At 44.7% G+C, this 24321-nt stretch overlaps 1 protein-coding gene across 3 annotated transcripts in view; it reads left to right on the forward strand.

The window, feature by feature from the left end:
- Window positions 1-24321, forward strand: part of APTX (aprataxin) — a 32007-nt gene that overhangs the window by 1912 nt on the left and 5774 nt on the right. For 2 of the 3 annotated variants that reach the window (XM_069977988.1, XM_069977987.1), the window contains exons 2-5: window positions 8780-8913; window positions 11069-11115; window positions 17351-17656; window positions 21637-21699. In XM_069977988.1, coding sequence (XP_069834089.1) covers window positions 8780-8913; window positions 11069-11115; window positions 17351-17656; window positions 21637-21699 — 550 coding nt within the window. Of the gene's footprint in view, window positions 1-8779; window positions 8914-11068; window positions 11116-17350; window positions 17657-21636; window positions 21700-24321 lie in introns of those variants that run through there. The other variant, XM_069977989.1, reaches the window with a different exon arrangement.

Genomic DNA, 24321 nt, shown 5'->3' on the forward strand with positions numbered 1-24321 from the left:
ACACCACACAGCATGTTGTATTCTTTACCTGTAACATCACACAGCACGCTCTATTCTCTACCTGTAACATCACACAGCACACTGTATTCTTTACCTGTAACACCACACAGCACCCTGTATTCTCTACCTGTAACACCACACATCACGCTGTATTCTCTACTTATAATACCACACAGCACGCTGTATTCTCTACCTGTAACACCACACAGCACACTGTATTCTCTACCTGTAACACCACACAGCACGCTGTATTCTCTACCTGTAACACCACACAGCACCCTGTATTCTCTACCTGTAACACCACACAGCACCCTGTATTCTCTACCTGTAACTCCACACAGCACCCTGTATTCTCTACCTGTAACACCACACAGCAAGCTGTATTCTCTACCTGTAACACCACACAGCATTGTATTCTCTACCTGTAACACCACACAGCACACTGTGTTCTCTACCTGTAACACCACACAGCACACTGTATTCTCTACCGGTAACACCACACAGCACCCTGTATTCTCTCCCCATAACAGCAGGCTGTATTCTCTACCTGTAACACCACACAGCACGCTGTATTCTCTACCTGTAACACTGATATTGGAATAAAGTAAGGAACTTTTTGAATTTTTTTTTTCTTTTTATTTCCACGCACATATTATGATCAAGCATCTTTTATCTTTGAAGTTGAGCCCCACAATAAGGCTCTGATCCTCTCTGCCGTCATTTACTTGTGTTACAAGCATCATTTACTTGTGTTACTGCATCATTTTTGTGAATACGCTGCAGTACTGCAATAAAACTCCCAACATGTGTGAACACAGCCTTAATTTCACTGCACACTTCTGCACAATTAGAGAAATCAGTGCAACACCTGCTTCTGGACGGTCAGAGATGGTGAATCGGGGGGGGTGGCCAACTTCCGGCATGAGCAGACGCAACTGAACTGAGCTCCGTCTGAGACCGACGTTCTCTGCCTTAATCCTGCCGAAATCCTGAGGATTCTCACCTATTCTTCTGACATATCCCCTTCGGAGTTACTGCTGCACACCGGACCACAAGCATGAGTCGGTCCCGTCAAGCTACGCTGAAAGAATACAGCCGCCCGGCTGGCCAACATGGCGCCGATACGCCACGAGGCCCCAGAGACGACGAGCCCATGCAGCATCCAGAGCAGGAGGATCCTGAACCGACGCTGGCACAAGTCTCAGCCCAGCTTCTGGAAGCTATCCAGACGGCAACTACTTTACACTCGGGCAAAATAGAGGAGGTAAAGATCGATGTTGGCCTGCTCCGACAAGACCTCCATAATCTGCGAGACCGGGTCAAAGATACCGAGGTACGCATTTCACAGTTAGAGGATGATGCGGCGCCCATTCCTGCTAAACTCACAGAGTTAGAAAAAGCAGCCTCCGGGTGGGCACAACGCGCAGATGATTCGGAGAATAGGCTGCGCCGTAACAACTTGCGCATATTGGGGCTACCTGAAAGAGCGGAAGGCAATGACCCATGTACATTCATGGAACACTGGCTCAGGGAACACCTACCGACCGCCAACCTATCTTCTGCATACGCCATAGAACGTGCCCACCGAGTGCCAGCTAAGCCGCCTGCCCCGGGAGCTCCACCTCGTCCATTCTTGGCGCGCCTTTTGAGCAGCCGTGACCGTGACGCCATTTTGCGTGCTGCCCGCCTGCAGGGCAAAATAGAATACCAAAATTCAGCGGTGATGCTGTTCCCGGACTTCTCGGCATCCCTTCAAAAAACTAGAGCATCCTTCTCCTCCCTGAAGAACAAACTGCGTGGCTTGAACTTACCTTACTCCATGGCTTACTCGGCGAGGCTCAGGGTCGTTTACAAGGAGAGGACATACTTCTTCAACACGCCGTCCGAGTGGTTACAGCTCCGTGAGAGACCACCTCAGCGGGACCGCTGATCACCCAGTGACTATGTCATGTTCTTATGTTTCTCGTTAGTTTTACCTCTCATGATACTGCTGTGCATAACTGTATAGTTACCTAATTTTGCCATATACCGTTAGTGGTTATACTTGCTTCTGGGGTGCCAGCATTGTTCTATTTGACCTGTTTATGAGGTGCTGGTTAGATACTGCGTGCAACCTGCTGAGTTAGAATCCACCCTCCTTCTCAATATTGCATATGGCGGGACGGCGGGAGTACCGATGGATCTCGGACTACCCCTATCTATAGTCTGTGATTTTCTATTTATATCACAGACTCCCCCGTTCTCTTGTGTGCCACGTGCATCTGTTTTCCATCCATTGCTGTTTTAGTTATTTGTCCGTTTTTGTTACCCAGTCGTGTTTGTAGTGTCCATGTCCTTCCGTGTCTTTTCTCTTAATGTAAGGGGACTGGGTTCCCCACATAAACGGTCCCTCACTTTTGCCTACATACGCAACCACAACCCAAATTATATGTCTCCAGGAGACCCACTTGACCCCCTCAATCACTGGGTGTCTCTCTAAACCGTGGATTCAGTGGGCGGCACATTCCACGCATACCTCTTATTCTAGAGGAGTTTCCCTGCTGATCCACAAGACTGTTAGATGGGAACCAGGTAGACTGTTTAAGGACCCTGAAGTTAGAGCCTTATTTGTTCAAGGATGGTTGGAGACACAGCCAGTGGTTATTGCACTATACCTGCCTCCCCCTGCGAACCTGCAACTTTTACACGATGCCGCTAACTTTGCTGCAATGTATCCACAATCTCTGTTTCTGTGCATGGGAGACTTTAATATGCTATGGGACGTCAGCCGTGACAAGCTATATCCATCCCCGCCTGCCCCTTCCCCCTCTCAACCCTCTCCCTTTCAACAGTTCACTGAGGAAATTGGCTGGATAGATTTGTGGCGATCCAGACATCCTCATGCCTCTGAATATACCTGCCACACACCGGGTAGAAATTCCCTATCTAGACTGGATTATATGTTGGAAATCCAGCTATCAATTCTGTTCTAGTCTCCATCTCCCACCTACCAAGAGGTATATCAGACCACTCACCTCTACTGGCGGATTTCAATATTCTTCTTTGGGGCTGGGGCGCGGGACGAGGCAGGGCTGCCCCCTGTCCCCCCTCCTCTTTATCCTCTCCATGGAACCCCTGGCAGCCCTACTCCGGAGAGATAGTAACCTGTCTGGTATTCCACATTCCCTGGGAGAGGAGAGAGTTAGCCTGTATGCTGACGATCTATTGTTGACATTGTCAGACCCTGATAGATCTTTACCCAGAGCCATCACCATTATTAATGACTACGGCCGCTATTCCGGTCTGACCATTAATTGGTCTAAGTCTGCTCTCATGTACCTTAGTCCTACTAGGGATGGCCTGGAGGGCTCGACGGTGGCGGGTTTGAAGGTGATCCGCACATTTAAATACTTGGGCATACACATATGTAAAACACCCTCGGAGACTCTAACCCTGAATGTGGATCCTCTTCTGATCCATTTCAGGGACAAATTCCGGATCTGGGGCTCGCTGCCTCTCTCTGTCGCCGGACGGATAAATTTGGTAAAAATGGTTACCCTCCCTAAATGTCTTTATGTTCTGCAACATGTTTTTGTTCCACTGACCCAATTGTTTTTTAAATCCTTACACTCGGCTGTAACTTCTCTTTATTTGGGGCTCATCCCGCTCTAAGCTCCAACTAGCTAGGCTGCAAAGGCCAAAGGACTTAGCAGGCATGGCCCTACCCGATATTTTCCTATATTATCTTGCAGGCCAGCCTAAATACCTGGCGCAATGGACCCAAGTTGACCCCCCTACCCCCCCTGAGGTGATGCTCCTTGACTCTTTCCCTCCCCCTTCACTATGGTCGCTTCTCACGGCTGACGTCCTCCCAAGGGCAGACTACCTTCCTGTGCACAAAACAGCCCGTAAGGTCTGGTCCCTTGCTCGCACTACCATCCAATACGTTGATATCCCGTCCGAGTCCAGTCTCTGGCAGAACTCATTGCTTACACACTTATATGATCTCCCTGATTACCAGTTCTGGTCACGGTTGGGGGTCAACACCCTAGCAGACATCTTTGTAGATGACACGGTGGTCTCCTTTGAATATTTGCGAGACAAGCATGAAATTCCACACTCTCAGTTCTACCGCTTTTTGCAACTCAGACATGCATTGAATGCCCAGTTTGCTCCACCAAGAGCTCGGATTTCCTCCTATCCACTCATAGGCATTATCAGATCCCAGGGTCCGGGAGGCCTGGTTTCCTCTCTATATGATTATCTAATTCGTGCTAAAGCCCATAATCATCCTCTCCCCTCTCTGGGAAAATGGAAAACGTATATTCCCTCTCTTACTGACGAGGATTGTGAAGAACTGTTGGAATCCCACTTACATGTCTCCCTCGCAGTAAATAACAAAATGACCCAACTCTATTTTATACACCAAAGTTACCTTACACCTGTCAGACTATGTAGAATGGGCAGGATTCCAGAGCCAACTTGCCCTAAATTTACCCATCTACCAGCAGACTTCTGGCATATGGTCTGGGCCTGCCCCCACATACATAGTTTTTGGAGAGAGTTGACGGACCTACTATCAGAGGTGGTTCAAATACCTGTCCCGTTAGATCCCGGTATTTGTTTATTTGGGCTTCTAGATGAGGAAACCTGGCCTCACCATACTCTTATATGTATAAGGGAATCGCTATTTCTGGCACGTAAGAGTATTGCCCTGAGATGGATAGACAAACGACCTCCTAAAGTTAGAATGTGGATATCATTGGTTAATAAAATAGTGGAATATGAAAGAGTGGTGTTCACTCATAGGAAATGCCCTAAGAAACATGATAAGGTATGGGGTTTTTGGAGTGCCTCTCCACTCACTATGACTTCTGACCATGAAGTGAGGACCTAATTGACTGTTTATTATTGTTTTTTCTGTGACTGGGTACTGGTCCCTGTTGGACCGTAAAGTTGGATTTTGTCATCCTATTGATGTATATAACATGATACCACACTGTTATCTTTCACCGTGTTCATGCCTTTATGCTTATACTTGTGATTCTGTGGAACTCATTCTAATAAACTGAGTTTAAAAAAAATAAAGAGATGGTGAATCACTCAGGGGATTGAGGGATCCAGCCAAGCCTCCTGGGACATGACACCCTGCCCCCTGTCTGCATCATCAGCCTGCGCTCAGCAAACACAATGTGAGACAGAGGCATGGAAGATTTGTCTCCAAAGGGGGGAGAGCAGTGGGAGCAGGAAACAATGTGGATTTGCACAGAGGCCATTTTTTTTTCACCTTTTGAATTTCTATCAGCTACCAGTGTGACAGAACTGTACAGATACGGTAATACATTGTACAGACACATATATTTAACTTTTAATGTACTTTTAATAGAAAACAAGTTTTTCTTATCCAGAGTTCCCCTTTAATCCCCCGACACGCAGCAGGGAGAGGAGCGGCAGGTAGTCATCAGGGTGGCTCCCCGTCGAGCACGCTGACAGGGAGAGATCGGTGACTAGACACAGGCAGGGGGCTGCCCAGATGACTACCTGCCGCCCCTCTCTCTGCTGCACCGTGGGATTAAATTTCATTCTGCTGCTGCAGCCACAGCCAATAGGTGCCACAAGCTGCACAGGAGCTTTATACAGCGTTGCAGAGAACCAAATCATCCCAATTGGGCTTTAAGGCTGTGTTCACACTACGTATATTTCAGTCAGTATTGCAGCCAAAACCAGGAGTGGATTAAATACACAGAAAGGATCTGTTCACACAATGTTGAAACTGAGTGGATGGCCGCCATATAACAGTAAATAACTGCCATTATTTCAATATAACAGCCGTTGTTCTAAAATAACAGCAAATATTTGCCATTAAATGGCAGCCATCCACTCAATTTCAACATTATGTGATCATAACCTTTCTGTGTTTTTAATCCACTCCTGGTTTTAGTTGCAATAGTGACTGAAATATACTGACTGAAATATACACTCACCGGCCATTTTATTAGGCACACCATGCTAGTAACGGGTGGTCTTCTGCTGCTGTAGCCCATCTGCCTCAAAGTTGGACGTACTGTGCGTTCAGAGATGCTCTTCTGCCTACCTTGGTTGTAACGGTTGGCTATTTGAGTCACTGTTGCCTTTCTATCAGCTCGAACCAGTCTGCCCATTCTCCTCTGACCTCTGGCATCAACAAGGCATTTCCGCCCACAGAACTGCCGCTCACTGGATGTTTTTTCTTTTTCGGACCATTCTCTGCAAACCCTATAGATGGTTGTGCGTGAAAATCCCAGTAGATCAGCAGTTTCTGAAATACTCAGACCAGCCCTTCTGGCACCAACAACCATGCCACGTTCAAAGGCACTCAAATCACCTTTCTTCCCCATACTGATGCTCGGTTTGAACTGCAGGAGATTGTCTTGACCATGTCTACATGCCTAAATGCACGCCATGTGATTGGCTGATTAGAAATTAAGTGGTAACATGCAGTTGGACAGGTGTACCTAATAAAGTGGCCAGTGAGTGTACATATACTGACTGAAATATACGTAGTGTGAACGCAGCCTATAAGGGTGCGATTACATTTAACGGATCCGTAGCGGATTTCTCACTGCAAATTCACAGCCACAGCCCGCCCCGTTAACCCCCTGGCCACCGGAGCGTATACATCGCCTGCCCCCCGCTCCGGCTTGCTTTGGGCTCCCGGCGTCTTCACGTCCCACTCAGCCAATCAGTGTGCTGCGGTGGGGCAGCGCACTGATGGGCTGAGTGGGACATGCTGGGAGCCCCGAAGCAAGCCGGAGCAGGGAGCAGGTGTATATGCTCCGGGGGTTAACGGGGCGGGCTGCGGACATTCAGCTGGATGTGCATCCCGCTGCAAGTTTGTCTGCCCATAAGTGTACAGGGCAGGGATCCGCAGTCGATCTCGCTGTGAAATCCGCTGCGGATCCGTTACATGTGAACACACCCTAAGGGTACAAACACACACGGCATATACGCTGCGTATTTACTGCTGCCATACGCAGCAAATACGCAGCAGATTAGATCTAAATAACTGAACACAGCATCAAATCTGCTGCGTATACGCTGTGTGTGTTTGTACCCTAAGGGTGTATTAGGCAGGCTGACAACCCAAGGCTATCTTCCCACACAGTATTTTTGGTCAATATTTTGCAACTAAAATAAGGAATGGATTGTAAACATGCATTGTTCCCACACTGTTAAAAATGAGTGGATGGCCGCCATTTAATGGCAAGTAATTGCGGTTGTTCTAAAACAACATCCATTGTGGTGACACGTTAAACCTGGCTCATGGACTGGCCGATGAGCCAGTCAGTGACTGGGGTGGGATGCCTCTCCAGTCACTGATTGTCTGAGCGGCCAGTCCATCAGCTGGGACAGGCCTCTTCCCCCGAGTTATGGCGTAATCACGACTCCAGCCGCTCCCCGTGGGCACAGGGAAAGGTAAATTAGTACTTTCAATCTATTTCCCTCCTGCTGGCTGCAGGATTTTATAGTCCACCGGACTTCTTCTTTAACAGTGACATCCATAATAGTAAAGAAAATGTCTTTGTTACTATGACAATCTTGTTGAAATCTGCATTTATGTCAGTAAGGCAAAATGCTAGGGATCTGCCATCTTCTATTGGCCAATAGGGAACATGTGACTGCGTGGATGTTGTCAGGTATTGAGTGAAGGACCTGCGAGTTTCTATTGGCTGCTACATTTAAGCTATTTGTATGTGTGCTGTGCGATATTTGAATTCCTGAAAATTCCGCCCTTCATTTCAGTGGGGAATTTTTAGTCTTAAAAGAGGTAGTTCACCAAAAAAAGATTTGTAATTTGCACGATAACGATCGAATTTGAACGATAATCGTACGTGTAAATGCAACGAACGATCGAGCGACGAGCGAGAAATCGTTCATTTTGATCTTTGAACATGAAAAAATTCACAGATCGTTCCGTGTAAACAGTCGTTTACCTATTTTACCTATGTGGGAGATAGGCTTAAGCGATCGCAAAACGAATTTTCCGTACGATATGTCGTTCCGTCTTAACGCTGATCGTTATAACAGAAAAATCGTTACTTCGAAGTCGTTAATCGTACAATCGGGCGAATTATCGTTCCGTGTAAACATAGCATAAAAATGCATCGTTCCCACCCCTGGGGACTGTTTTAGGATGCCCCACAATCTGCTGTGTCCCCGAACGAGAAAATGGGATTTTTTGAGTACTCACCGTAACATCCTTTTCTTGTCGAACTTCCCTCCCAGTTCTCTCTTTTCTGATCCTTGAGCGTTTAAAGGTTCTGTTGGATGTTTTTCTTTCTTCCCAGGTACAGACCATCGTTCTCATTCTAAATTTACTGTGTACCTTCTGTTGGCTTGTCCTGGTTACTCCTACTACTTATGTACAAAATGATTAGCTTAGTGTCTGCAGGCGGGGCAAAGCCTGGCTAGGAGGAGCCAACACTTTTTTTTTCTTTGCTTAGTGTCGCCCTCTAGTGACTCCTGTCACTTAAAAACTGTGATGGCAGCTATCACTGCTGTCGGTCATTGGCAGTGAGTACCCAACTGGTGACAAAGAATAGGATACCATACTAGCATACCAGTACAGCAGCGGAGTCTGGGCATTAGCACATAGTGCCATAACTGTACACTGTCTGTCGACAAGGGTTTAAACAGAACATTTTCATAGAACAGTTTTTTTTCTTACGTGGGACAAAAATTGATGGCAGAGATATGGAAAGCCACAATATTACAGCCATGTGTGCATTTACCCTTCCTCTAATTATTCTTTCTTTTTCAGGTCAAAAATGCTGGATTGTTGGTTAGTAAGTAAGGAAAATACATGTAGAATCAGACTGCCTCACTGTGAGCCGGTGGTGATTGGGAGAGGGCCAGAGACCCGCATTGTGGACAAGAAATGTTCTCGGCAGCAAGGTAATAGAAATATTTTTTCCAATAATTTTCAATTATTAACATGTATTTCACACATTTCTGGTTAGTGAGCGTCTTGAAGGGGTATTTCAGGGGTACTGGACTTCTTTCCAGTCTGAGAGAGTGCTCTCTGCTGCCACCTCTGTCTATGTCAGGAACTGTCCAGAGCAGAGAGCAGGTACTCGCTGGAGTACCCCTTTAGGCTGGGTTCACACTACGTATATTTCAGTCAGTATTGTGGTCCTCATATTGCAACCAAAACCAGGAGTGGATTAAAAACACAGGCTCTGTCCACACAATGTTGAAATTGAGTGGATGGCCATCATATAACAGTAAATAACTGCCATTATTTCAATATAACAGCCGTTGTTTTGAAATAACAGCAAATATTTGCCATTAAATGGCGGCCATCCACTCAATTTCAACATTGTGTGAACAGATCCTTTCTGTGTTTTTAATTCACTCCTGGTTTTGGTTGCAATATGAGGACCACAATACTGACTGAAATATACGTAGTGTGAACCCAGCCTTAAGTTGTAATCCTTTTTTCTATTTGTTAGGTTGTGTTCCAACATTGCGGTCTCTGCAAGTGGCCGATACCACGATCCCATGATCGTACAATAGCCATGCAATGTTGCTATGATTGATCGGCAACATTTTGTGGCTTTTGGTGACCACGTGGGGGTGTGGTTTTGAACACAGTGTAGGAACATTTCCTTAAAGGGAATATTTCATCAGAAAAAAAAACAATTGTTTTAATTAAGTTTTGATACAGGGCTATGAAGTCAGAGCTAGTTTTGGCCGGAGTCAGAAAAAAAATGTTCTGACTTTATTCAAACTGTTATAGTTGATTTTTCATAAAAATTTTGTAAATGTTCCTCATGAATATATTTTATGTTCTATCATTCTAAGGACCTTATTCATATTAAAAAAAAAAAAAAAAAAAAGATAAATGCTTTCTCACATACATTTAGTTAGAAAGGGGGAAGCATTTCCTCCATATATCAGTAAAAAAGGACTGGCCCTATTACATAAGGGTGGTTGGAGAGAAGTTTGCGGTCTCTATTTGGCAGTTTGTTTCTGAGCTGGAAGAGTCCATTGTGTGGGGGGAGATCTGTGCTGTTCTCTTCCTGGATTATTGTATAGCAGCAGTATAATATGAAGATATCCTGTGTAATATAGAGAAGTAGGAGAAGCCATTACTAATGTAGCAGTAACTTATGTCCTCAATGTGGTGTTTTCTCTCTGGGAGATGATTGTGTGTATTTTTCTGCAGTGTGCTATGGCTGCAGCAGCCGGTGCATGCGTGTGTGTATATCGTATAGCTGCAGCAGGCTGCATGTGTGTTTGGCGGAAAATAAAGGGCTATTAATTCTGGGCAATAGTGAAGAATCTAGGGGGGACAGAGTGGTTGGATCATAATAAAGAAGTCCTATTTACCCGTCCCCATACTCTTACAGTGCAGCGTCACAGCTCATAGTCACCGCCAGGCTCCCGTTCCTGTGATGTCACGGCCCCACTTATTAATGCCCAATCAGTGAGTGAGATGGGACACAGCTGCAGTCACTGACTGGCTGAGCAGGTAGTTTCTGTGGGGCTGTGATGATTCAGGAGCGTGGACGCTGACAGAGAGCTGATAAATCTGGGCCTATGTGTGACTTCTATATCACAGGTGTCTGGCATTGTTAGTAGTTTTTTTGTGTATGGTGAATATTTAGTTAGAAAGATAAAAGATTGTCAGCAGGAAAAGACCACCTGCTCCATCTAGTCTAGTTTTGCTTAGTTCAGGACAAGGTGTCTGGAGACTGGCCGCATCCACTGCACACACACAAGTTTGATAAATAACTCCCCTGGTATCTGACTGGCCATTTATGAAATTCAGGAGTCGGAGATGGAACTTTGGCTTACCAACTACACAGCCCTGTTTTGATGTTAAACATTTATTTGTTATAAAATGATCCTGAAATTGAAAATAGTTTTCATCCCCACAACAAGTTCTGAAACAGAGGGCCCTTGTAGACGGCTAATGCAGGGCAAAATGCTTTTAGTGCAGTAGTCTGTGTTTTTTGTTTGTTTGTTTTTAAATCTATATTTCTTGATAGACCTAAAATTTCCAGAAAACTGTTGTGATCCCATCTTTTTTTCTTTGTTCTTTCAGTGCAATTGATGTCCGATTGCAACAAAGGTTATGTGAAGGTCAGACAGGTAGGCTTCACATAATTATATATGCGCACTGGGTATCTCAATACATCTGCACCATGGTCCAGATTTATCAAACTGTATAAAATTGCAACTGGTGTAATCCGCCCACTGCCACAATCTTAAGGTACTTTTACATGGGGCGATTGATCGTTCGTTTTTGCGCGATAACGGTCAAATTCGAACGATAATCGTACGTGTAAACGCAGTGAACGATCAAACGACCAGCAAAAAATCGTTCATTTTGATCTTTCAACATGTTCACAAATCATCGTAGATCGTTCGCAAAAAATTTGCAGATTGTTCAGTGTAAACATTCTTTCAACAATTTCCCCTATGTGTGAGATAGGCTTAACCCTTTGAGGACCAGCCCAAAATGACCCAGTGGACCGCGCAAATTTTGATCTTAGTGTTTCCGTTTTTCCCTCCTCCCCTTCTAAGAGCTCTAGCACTTTCAGTTTTTTATCTACAAGGCCATGTAATGGCTTATTTGTTACAGGAATAGTTGTACTTTGTAATGGCGTCATTCATTTTACCATAACATGTATGAAGGAATTCCAAATATATTATTTATGAAGATATAAATTGGTGAAATCGCAAAAAAGAATGCAATATGGTAACGTTTGGGGGGTTCCTGTGTCTACGTAATGCTCTATATGGTAAAAGTGACATGATACCATTATTCTATAGGTCAGCCCGAACACAACCATATGCAGGTCACACAGATTCTCTAATGTTATATATTTTTTTTAAATGAAATCCTTTTTTTTGGCAATTAATTAAAAATAAAATGGGACTATTTCGACGCTTATAACGGTTTTATTTTTTCACCTACGGGGCTGTATGGGGTGTCATTTTTCCCGCCAGGATCTCTAGTTTTTATTAATACCATATTTGTGAAGATCGGACGTTTTGATCACTTTTTATTAATTTCTTTTTATATATAATGTAACATAAAATCGGTAATCCGCGCACTTTTTTCCCTCTTTTCGTGTACGCCGTTTACCGTTCGCAATGACGCTTGTTATATTTTAATAGATCGGACAATTACGCACGCTACGGTATATTATATGTTTATTTGTTTATTTATTTTTATATGTTTTATTTATATAATGGGAAAGGGGGGTGATTTCAACTTTTATTGGGGGAGGGGTTTTGGGGTAGTGTAATAGTGTTTTTAACTTTTTTTTTTTTACACATTTGAAGTCCCTTTGGGGGACTTTTACATAGATTAGTTTGATTTCTACACTGATGATTGCTATGCCATAGGCATAGCATTGATCAGTGTTATCGGCGATCTGCTCATTGAGCCTGCCTGTGCAGGCTTAGTGTAGCAGATCGCCGATCGGACCGCACGGAGGCAGGTGAGAGACCTCCGGCGGCCCGTTTCACCGATCGGGACCCCCGCAGTCACACTGCGGGGGTCCCGATCGGTAAGTGACAGGGGACTCCCCCTGTCACTTACACTTAAACGCGCGACACGCGTTCGCTGCAGCGTGTCATTACCGTGAGGTCCCGGCTGCTGATTGCAGCCGGCCCCCACCTGCTATGAAGCGCGCTCCGCTCCGGAGCACGCTTCATAGCGGGAGAAACACCCAGGGCGTACAGTTACGCCCTAGGTCGTCTGGGGACAGACTTCCATGGCATAACTATACGCCCTGGGTCGTCTAGGGGTTAAACGATCGCATAGCGAATTTTCCGTACGATGTATCGTTCCGTCTAAACGCTGATTGTTAGAAAAAAAACATCGTTCATTCAAAATCGTTAATCGTGCGATCGGGCGAATTATCGCACTGTGTAAAAGTACCATTACTGGAACTGTGATTGGTTGTTATGGGCATTTGACACCAATTTCTATTTCACACAATTTGATAAATCTGGGCCTGTATTCAGTTTGACTGCTGCTTTTAGAACTGAGCAGTGGTCGGTAGTAGAGATGAGCTAATTTGCCGAAGTTCGGGTTCGTATGAACCTAAACTATCAGCTTCTGATTCCCGCTGTCTGTTGCCTCCGTAAACAGGGTGGATACAGCGTGAGGACCGCCTGGAAAACTGGGATACAGACATTGGCATAGGCTGTATCCCAGTTTTCCAGGCGGTCCTTACACTGTATCCACCCTGTTCACGGAGGCTGCAGATAGCGGGAATCAGAAGCCGATAGTTCAGGTTCATACGATCCCAAACTTCGGCAAATTCGCTCATCTCTAGTCGGTAGTAGAAAAGTTAGCAAAAATATATAACTCAATGATTCCTACAAGTTTAACAACATTAACCATGATGGTAATACCCCTTTATGGTGTCTTCACATGGACCACATTTGCAGCAAGTTTCTCACAGTGAAATCCGCTGCAATACTTGGAGTGCCTACGGTACTCCATTCCCGCAGCAGATTTAAATTCCACTGTGAGAATATCGTGCTATAGACTTGAAAAATGAAACACTTAGCTCCTGACATGATGCTTACTGGTCTGTGTTCTACTGTCTGCTTGTGGCGGATTTGGCTGTCAATCTAAGGTATATGGGGCTTTCTTAACTGTCCACCAACAGATGATGTCGGTGGTGATAACAGTCGGGCACGATGGGAGAGATGCCTCAGCGAGAGCGCTCTCACTGCAGCTTACCCCTTTCCTCCCCATAGAGAACACAGGACCGCTCGGCTGAGCTCTTACACAGGGCAGTCTTGCTTAGTTTTTCTTGAAGTTTTTGCAGCAGTTTTGAAGCCTGATGATAGCCTGATCATAATGGATTAAATAATATAAAGAACAGATGCTGCTTCTACTCTCTTTTATTTTAAAGCAAAAAATTCTTTCAAATCATCTGGTGCCAGAAAGTGACAGAGATTTGTAATTTACTTCTGTTAGAAAAATCTCTAGTTTTCCAGTACTTATCGGCTGCTGTATGTGCTGCAGGAAGTAGTGTGTTCTTTCCAGTCTGACACAGTGCTCTCTTCTGACACCTCTGTCCATGTCAGGAACTGTCCAGAGCAGAAGAGGTTTTCTATGGGGATTTGCTACTGCTCTGGACAGTTCCTGTCTTGGGCAGAGGTGGCAGCAGAAAGCACTGTGTCAGACTGGAAAGAATAAAACAAATGTGGAAAATGAAAACTTCTTGCTGAAACAAGTGAAATTTATTTACAGTGTATAGTACTGCGAAGATAAATGTGCACGTTTTGGTGCTGCACTGTACCCTCGTGTGAAATAATGACATGACCCGTAGGGCTGGTATATGTATAATCTCTCACAGTGACAGGACTACAGGTCCCATAATGCTCATCCTTAGGCCGATAACAGTAAGTCCGATGCCAGCAGGTAAATGATGCAGGGTTTTACCGTGATTCAGTAGTCCTTTAGCAGCATTTATTACCAGTCCTTAGGCCAGTCCAAGACTCCTTACGCTCAACGCGTTTCCTGCGGTTCGCATTCATCAGGAGCGGTATAGATGGAGTGTAGTCTTATTGTACCTCTATGGCTCTGATAACGGCCGCAGATACATGCCCGCGGCACAGATTTAAATGCTCAGCACGCCTCAGCCCCGCCCCGCTCGTGCGTCACTGACTTCCGGGTTTCCCCGGTCACGTGTTCGTGACGTCATAGTATGCAGAGTGAGAAGGCGTGCTCAAGCTGGTGATGTGTGATGGGGATCGTGGGGAACTCCGCCCCGTTCTGCGGCCGTTATCAGAGCCATAGAGGTACAATAAGACTACACTCCATCTATACCGCTCCTGATGAATGCGAACCGCAGGAAACGCGTTGAGCGTAAGGAGTCTTGGACTGGCCTAAGGACTGGTAATAAATGCTGCTAAAGGACTACTGAATCACGGTAAAACCCTGCATCATTTACCTGCTGGCATCGGACTTACTGTTATCGGCCTAAGGATGAGCATTATGGGACCTGTAGTCCTGTCACTGTGAGAGATTATACATATACCAGCCCTACGGGTCATGTCATTATTTCACACGAGGGTACAGTGCAGCACCAAAACGTGCACATTTATCTTCTCAGTACTATACACTGTAAATAAATTTCACTTGTTTCAGCAAGAAGTTTTCATTTTCCACATTTGTTTTGTCTTTGATGAACTTGATGAAAACCAATGAAGTATTTATGAAATAGCAATCAGACTGGAAAGAATACACCACTGGAAGACTGGACTGGTAAAGTACCAATCTCTGGCACTTTCTGACACCAGTTGATTTTAAAGTCCCTCCCCCCCAGCTCAAGTATCCCTTTAAATTCATTCCACACCAGAAAGTAAATGCTGAGAGACTAAGGCCTTTTTCACAAAAGCTAATGTCACAGTTCACCATTAGAAGGACGCATGGCAGGATTGCAAGAAAAAAAGTTGTTGATCTCCAAAAAGAACATTAGGGCCCTATTCCACCGGACGATTATCGTTTACATAATCGTTAACGATTAACGATCTCAAACGACCTCTATTGCGAAAGACCTGAAAATGTTCACTCATTTCCATGGAACGATAATCGTTACTTATGATCGTAATTGCGATCGTGTTTTCTTCGCTATTTATTCGCTATTGCGTTCGTATCTATTGCGAACGACCGAACGATGCCTTATTCGATGCGAACGTTTTGCGAACGAGCAACGATGAAAATAGGTCCAGGTCTTATAAAGCGATTAACGATTTCTCGTTCGGACGTTAATCGTTAACTGCATTTCAACCGAACGATTATCGTTTAGATTCAAACGATTTAACGATAATCTGAACGATAATCGTCCGGTGGAATAGGGCCCTTATCGTCCATCTGCTGAGGATAACCAGCCAGAAGGCTATCGGAACAATGTTTTATAGGCAGATTAGACTAAAATAGTGCTAGATAGATAGATCATTAATCACTGATAGGTGGGGTGTCTACACCAAGCACCCATTGTCATGAGCTGTTCAGCCACTACTGCACAGTGAACGGGGCTGGAAGCAGTCGGCTTTATTCACTGTGTAGCAGTGGCGATGCGTAACTACAGCTCTGCTCCCATTCAGATGAGCTGTGGATAAGCCATCATTGTATTTTGCCCAGAACCCCTTTAATTTAGAGTATATTCACACGAACGGACCTGGCAGTTCCCACAAACTATATACTACAGTATGTAATTCTGCCGCCCTTAACCCCTTCTGCTCCCGCCCGGCTCCCCCGCTGTAAGCATACATTACCTCTCCTCGCTGCACGGGCCCGGCGTCCTGCTCTCCCGTCCGGCCAATCAGTGGCTGCGGCTGGGCAACACACTTATTGGCCGGGCGGAAGAGCAGGACGCCGGACCCATGCAGTGAGGAGAGGTAATGTATGCTTACAGCGGGGGAGCCGCCCGGGAGCAGAAGGGGTTAAGGGCGGCAGAATTACATACTCGCTGCGGTCGTTCAGACCTCAGCGAGTATATAGTTTGTGGGAACTGCCAGGACCTGCCTGTCTCGCAGCGAGAATCTCGCTGCGAGACCGTTCGTGTAAATATACCCTAAGGGTATAAACCCACACACCGTATATGCAGCGTATTTACTGCTGCGATACGCAGCAAACTCGCAGCAAAATCGCAGCAAAATCGCAGCAGATTAGATCTAAATAACTGAACACAGCATCAAATCTGTACCAACAAATCTGCTGCGTATTTGTGTGTGGGTTTATACCCTAAGGGTGCCTTCACACCTACCGACTCGCAGCGCTAATAACGCTGTGAGTCGGCTAGGTCCTGGCAGATCGTTGTCATTACATACACGCAGCGGTCTGAACGACCGCTGCGTGTATGTAAATCTGCCGGCCGCTTAACCCCTTCTGATGCCGGCCGCCTCCCACTCCGCTCTGTATACATTACCTGTCCTCGCTCCACTGGGTCCCTGCGGCCTGCTCTCGCGCCTGGCCAATCAGTGTGTTGTCCAACCGCAGCCACTGATTGGCCGGGCAGGAGAGCAGGACGCCGGGACCCCGTGGAGCGAGGACAGGTAATGTATACAGAGCTGGAGCGGGAGGCGGGCGGCATCAGAAGGGGTTAAGCGGCCGGCAGATTTACATACACGCAGCGGTCGTTCAGATCGCTGCGTGTATGTAATGACAGTGATCTGCCAGGACCTAGCCGACTTGCAGCGTTATTAACGCTGCGAGTCGGTAGGTGTGAAGGCACCCTTAGAATTTTTGTCTGTAGAAAGGAAGCACTGCATTTCAGCATATAAACTTTCTACTATCTGTCATGTTTCAGTGTCATCACATTCATTTTACATTCTAACTTGTTTGCTTTAGATAGGAACAAACCCAAGCAGTGTTGACTCTGTGGACATTGACAAAGATCAAGAAGTCAAGTTAAAGCCTGGCCAAGTCTTATATATAGTAAATAACCTGTATCCTTACACAGTAGAGTTTGTTAAAGATGCTGGAACCTGCAAAACCAAAGATGCCTCAGAGATCATAAAAAGTGTAAGCAAAAGATCCCATGATGGTTCAAACAAAAGTCATGTGGAAATCTCTAGGAAATGCCCCAAACAAGAAGCCGATAATGATGTACTAAACAGCAGCAAGAGTAAACAAAAGCCGCAGCATTCTTCTGAGGTGAGTAAACATATAGGGGGGGGGGGGATTTATTAAAGGGGTGCTCCAGCATGGGGGCACTTTCTGGGGGGGACCAGCGGCAGGTCACTCATCGCGGCGCAGATCCCGCCTCCTTCACTGAGTGGCTGAGCGGCCCTGAGACGTAGCGTCTCGGGCGGCGTCAGACACCAGGAAGCGGCTGGGAACCGGGGACCGGAGCGCCGCGATGAGTGACCTGCCGCTGGAACCGGGGAGGTGAGTGGACGTCTTTTATTTCAGCCACCTCCTCCCTGGTGTCCCCACACTGGATAACCCCTTTAAGTTAGGGGAACATTTATCAAGCCAAAAAGGTGCTTTTTTTTTTTTTTTGCGGAAAGTGGCCATCTGCCCCCCCCCCGGGGTACCCTGGATACTTCCTCTTTCCTGGAAGTCCCCGCTCCTGGACCCGGTCCCGGGACGGAAATATAACCGTTGGAAGCTGTGCACGCGCTCACCAGAGATGAGTCCGACACCCATGGGAAATTACGGCTCCAGTCATTTTCTATGGACGTCGGACTCATCTCTGGTAATTAGCATACAGCGTGCACTCGGGGGGAGGGCGGCACACCGCATGCAGGTTTCCTTTAAGTAGTTTTCCTTTAATTGAGCTCGCCTGGCAAACTAAGTAACACAGGTATCTGAGATTGATTTCCGTTATCCAAATAGCCCTGAGACACAATACCATTCAAGAGTTTCATTGAAAAACAAAAAATATAATCTTTGATACCTATTCATACAGTATGTGTTAATTTTGATCCGTAATCCGTTCCGTTAAAAAAAAAAGGACGTGTCCTAGTGCACATTGTGATTGAGGTACAGATTACCAATCGAAGTCCATGGGATCTTTATTTTTTTAATGGACGTCACGGATATCACATCGGTAAATATGGATCAAATCTATGCAAACTAGTATTATTCACATTTTACAGATACGGATGCAAATACGGGTGATTTTCCAGAGATCACTTAAAAAAAATAAATTGCGGGCAGTTTTGCAGCCCGGTCACTTAACAGAAAGATTATCTGATTGAGGCGTTAGTGTTAGCCTTTAAAAAGGCTAATACTAAGGGCCCTATTCCACCGGACGATTATCATTTGCATAATAGTTAACGATTAACGATCTCAAACGACCGCTATTGCGAAAGACCTGAAAACGTTCGGTCATTTCCATGGAACGATAATCGTTACTTATGATCGTAATTGCGATCGTTTCTCTTCGCTATTTATTTGCTATTGCGTTCGTATCTATTGCGAACGACCGAACGATGTCTTATTCAATGCGAACGATTTGCGAACGAGCAACGATAAAAATAGGTCCAGGTCTTATAAAGCGATCAACGATTTCTCGTTCGGTCGTTAATCGTTAACTGCATTTCAACCGAACGATTATCGTTCAGATTCGAACGATTTAACGATAATCTGAACGATAATCGTCCGGTGGAATAGGGCCCTAAGGGTCCATTTACACAGAAAGATTATCTGACAGATTATCTGCCAAAGATTAGAAACCAAAGCTTGGAGTGGATTTCAAAAAAGGAGAAATCTCAGGCTTTCCTTTATGACCTAATCTCTGTTTATAGTCTGTTCCTGGCTTTGGCTTCAAATCTTTGGCAGATAATCTTTCTGTGTAAATGGACCCTAATGCTACGTTTACACGGAGCGATAATTCGCCCGATCGTACGATTAACGATTTCGAAGTAACGATTTTTTTTATAACGATCAGCATTTAGATGGAACGATATATCGTACAGAAAATTCGTTTTGCGATCGCTTAAGCCAATCTCACACATAGGAAAAAATCAGTGAACGACTGTTTACACGGAACGATCTGCAATTTTTTTGCAAACGATTTATTAACATGTTCAAAGATCAAAATGAACGATTTTTAGCTAATCGCTTGATCGTTTGCTGCGTTTACACGGAACAATTATCGCTCAATGCGATCATTTTTCACCCGATAATCGTTCCATGTAAACGTAGCATAAGGGTCCATTTACACAGAAAGATTATCTGACAGATTATCTGCCAAAGATTTGAAGTCAAAACCAGGAATGGATTTGAAAAGGGGAGAAATCTCAGGCTTTTCTTTATGACCTGATCTCTGTATATTGTCCATTCCGGACTATGGCTTCAAATCTTTGGCAGATAATCTGTCAGATAATCTTTCTGTGTAAATGGACCCTTATGCTGTGTTTACACGGAACGATTATCGTTCGAATTTTCGCAATAATGATCGCATTTGAGCGATAATCGTTCCGTGTAAACACAGCAAACGATCAAGCGATGAGCGAAAAATCGTTCTTTAGATCTTACAGCATGTTCTCAAATCGTCAATTCATCATTCGCTAAAAATTCACAGATCGTTTCGTGTAAACAGTCTTTCAAAGATTCACCCTATGTCAAAGATGGGCTTAAGCGATCCTAAAAACGATCGCATTAATGATTTTTCTTACGATTTTTCTAACGATTTATTCGTCTAAACGCTGATCGTTATAAAAACCAAATTGTTGCTTTAAAATCGTTAAACAATCGATTGGGCGAATTATCGCTCCGTGTAAACGTAGCATAACTCCCTCTTATCACCCCAGTACTCACAACCAGTGCAGTACTGGAAAGAGATAGGCTGGCATTATGAGGCTAGGGAGAGACAATATAAATGGTTCTTCCCACCCTGGTATTGTCAGGCTGTTACTACTTAGTTTGTATTTGGCTGATAATTTAAAATAAAGGGGACTCCCAGGCTTTTTTTCATTTGATTCCCAGGTTTGGGGAGTAATATTTCAGCCAATTAAAAACATCTTGTTACCCTGTGCGGTATATGCTTCATCATGATTATACATCCGTATATGTTTATCTGCATACATAGGCTGTAAAATGCTCTTAAAAATTAACACGTGGTATTTTTTTTTTGTCCAGGTAAAATACACTGCAATTTGCATTATAATGCCTGCTGTTAGGGATGTTTGAATTTACAGTACTAGGCTTGGTGGTCAGCTTGTCAGCTTGATGCCTTTGAACTTCGTGCCGCTCCTCTCCGGGTGCTGGGAAAAGCTGGATCCAGTCCTGGGAAAGTGGGAGAAGTTTGGCGGTCTTCACTAGTACTGTAAATTCGCTCTTCCCTAACTACTGGATCAGGGAATAAACTGGATGGTTTGTGCCAGACTACATCGCCACGCACAGATTTACCATGAACTAGGACTATTTTGCAATGCATTTTTCTTCATGTTTTATCCGTATGGTAATGTACAGTAAAGCCACATATGTTTACTGGTAATTCTGTATATATAGCAGCAGCAAACCACACATTCAGTATACCTTCAAAAAGAGGACACTGACCCAACGGTATGGATTTATAGCTGCCACAGACCCATTAAGTTTCTTTAAAGGACAACTCCGGCTTCCCCCCCCCCCCCCCCTTAACTGTCAACCCCGTCCTCTTCTCCCGACGCCATTTTGTGATGATGTCGTCACAAGCGAGGGCAGGCCTGGTATTCCTCTTCTTCAGCTTCTTCCTTTAGAATAAATGGGAGCGTGCGCACTGGCAGCCTTTTCATTGGCTGGAATGCATCACATGGCTCTTAGCTTGCTCAGCTCTGATTGGCTGAGCACGCTGGAAGCCATGTGATGCAATCCAGCCAATGAAAAGGCTGCCAGTGCGCACGTGCATCAGCAGCTTTTTAGCTCTCATTCATGCCATGGGAACCAGGAAGTAAAGAAGATCTGAAGATGTGGAGGGGGTTGACGGGGACCACGGACGGCAGGAATTTCGAATGACTATCGACTCAGGGGGGATGGTGAGTATAGGATCTGTGTCTGTTAGCGTTTTTTTTTTCCTGACGCCAGAGTTGTCCTTTAAGTATTTTTTATTATTATCAATGATACTGATTGACGTAAACATTTATTCTTAGTTTTGGAACTTTTATGTATTTTGTGCTAACTTGTACTTTTTGCTAATTGAACAGGTTAAAGGCCAAGGACACTGGAGTCAAGGTTTAAAGGTTTCCATGCAGGATCCAAATATGCAGGTGCCGCTCATTTATATAATAAAACTGAGAGCCTTCCTTTAAGACTTTGTTCACACACAGTTTTCCTGTATGTATTATCTAATTTACTGCTTGCAGTGCGTGCCCATTGGGGAAGTAAAGTAAAACTGTCTCAGTTGCCCCTAGCAATCAATCAGATTCCACTTTTCATTACTCACAGATTCTTTGGAAAATGAAAGGTGGAATCTGATTGGTTGCTAGGGGCAACTGAACCAGCTCTACTTTACACCACGTTTAAAAATGTCCCCCATTGTTTTTACATTGAATTGTGGGGCATATTTTTGGAGTCCACATTACATGTCATAGATTTTCAGCCTATTATTCAGAGATGCCAGGGTCACAGGCATCTGCATCCATAAATATAAAGCCAGGAGTAGGTTCAACACTTTTTCTATCAGACATTTTATGTTTCACAAATAGATTCAGCACTCTGCAGGTGGGTGGTGCTTGTAGATGAAGAACAAATCCCATGAAATATATTAATAGAATTCCCGGCACTCACAAGCTTTGCTTAAAGTATTTATTGTATCATTCCATCACAAGTGAAACAAAAAACCTTACAGGACGCGTTTCGGCTTCTTGCCTTTATCAAATGTTGGCAGCTTTTCCATGTAGAACAATGTTCTGCAGCAGCTCTGGGCTAGGAAATAGCAGGAGTGCTGCGGGAGGGGACTGTACAGGGTGGGAGGATTGTGATGGAAAACTAAGCGAAAGCAGTGCACTCTGGGAACTAGCATTGAGCAACTGCTCAACCTGAAGGTAGTGCGAGTATAACAGATACATGAAACGAATGGATTTTGGTGTTTTAGAATTGGGGGACACAGGTTAGCAGTTAGAAAAATGCAAATTTTGACCACTATTTACCCCTTACCTAAAGTACAATATGTCACAAAATTACAATCTCCGTATCACATGGGTAAGTTAAAGCATCCTGGAGTTATAACCACATAAAGTGAAACTCTGGCCCTTAAAGGGCAACACCAGCGAACTGGAGTCAGAAGTCAATTGGTGTCAGAAAGTGCCATAGGTTTGTAATTTACTTCTATTACAACATCTCAAGTCTTCCGATACTTATTAGCTATGTAGGACATACAGCAGCTGATAAGTTCTGATAAGACTTTATATTTTTTAACCCCTTAAGGACCGGGCTAATTTTCGTTTTTGCGTTTTCGTTTTCTCCTCCTTGTGTATATAAGGCCATAGCAGTTGCATTTTTACACCTACGGACCCACATAAGCCCTTATTTTTTGTGTCACTAATTGTACTTTGCAATGACAGGCTGAATTTTTGCATAAAATATGCTGCGAAACCAGAAAAAAATATATGCGCAGTGAAATTGAAAAAAAAAAAAAGCAAGTCTTTCGTTGGGAGGGCTTCGTTTTTACGCCGTGTGTCCTATGGAAAAACTGATATGCAACTTGTGTAACTTTTATATTAATTGATGGCTCGTAAAAAATTAAAACCTTTTACAGAAAATAAACGTTCCTTAAAATGGCTCTATTCCCATGCTTATAGCGCTTTTATCCTTTGGTCTATGGGGCTATGTGAGGTGTCATTTTTTGCGCCATGATCTGTTATTTCTATTGGTACCTTGATTGCGCATATGCAACTTTTTGATCGCTTTTTATTACATTTTTTCTAGATTTGATGTGACCAAAAATGCGCAATTTTGCACTTTGGAAATTCTGCTATATACACAGCACTGATCTCCCATTGAGAACAAGCAATGTTTATTTAACATGTGCTTTATTTGGACATAAATATATCTCTTGCTGTTAGTTTTACTGTGATTTTTTGGTGGTTTGAGAGAGCACACCTATACACTCTTTTCTGTCTTCTGTTTTTTCCTCCTGTTCCCCTTGGGCACGTGCAATAGGTGAGGGACCGTCATCGTGGTTGGGGCCACCCTGTTAAGGAGGTGGGTTCCCCAAAAGGCAGGGCAAGAGGATTTGTGGGTTTAGAGTAGGGTGCACCATAACCCTATTCTGCTCTCCCTTCCCCCCCCCCTCCCTCCTCCTACCTCCATTATTGCTACCTCTTTGAGTAGGTCGGGCCACTATCCTGGTCGACCGATTTCTTTTGTGTAGGTGGGACTATCGATTCCCACAGGTTTATGTGCCCATCAGGAAACTACACTGTATATATAGCACACGACTGGGTGTTTATGTTTGTCTGTGTGGACCATGTTTTTAATGAATTATTAAAAGTTAGGTATTAATTTGTCCTAAGTGGTTATGGTACGCCGGTGATAACAATGCTGTGTATATAACAGAGCACCGATCCATCAGATCGGTGCTCTATTATAATGGTCTGCAGCAGACCAGCTACATAGATTACCGAGCCGGGATCAGCGTCATTCCGATGCTGAGCCCCGGCCTGCTCGTTAGAACAGATCTCCCCTCCGCCATCGCATCGCGAGGGGAGATCCCCCTCTAGACACCAGGGACATAGCAACCGGGGACCAAGGGCTGCAGAGAGGCTCACGCCGGGAGCCCTCTCTGTTTACCCTTAACGGCTGCATGACGGGTATACCCGTCATGCGTCGTTAAGGGGTTAATAGAAGTAAATTACATATCTTTGGCACTTTCTGACACCAGTTGACTT

This window comes from Dendropsophus ebraccatus, chromosome 7 (assembly GCF_027789765.1).
Source record: "Dendropsophus ebraccatus isolate aDenEbr1 chromosome 7, aDenEbr1.pat, whole genome shotgun sequence".
In the NCBI taxonomy this organism is placed as follows: domain Eukaryota; kingdom Metazoa; phylum Chordata; class Amphibia; order Anura; family Hylidae; genus Dendropsophus; species Dendropsophus ebraccatus.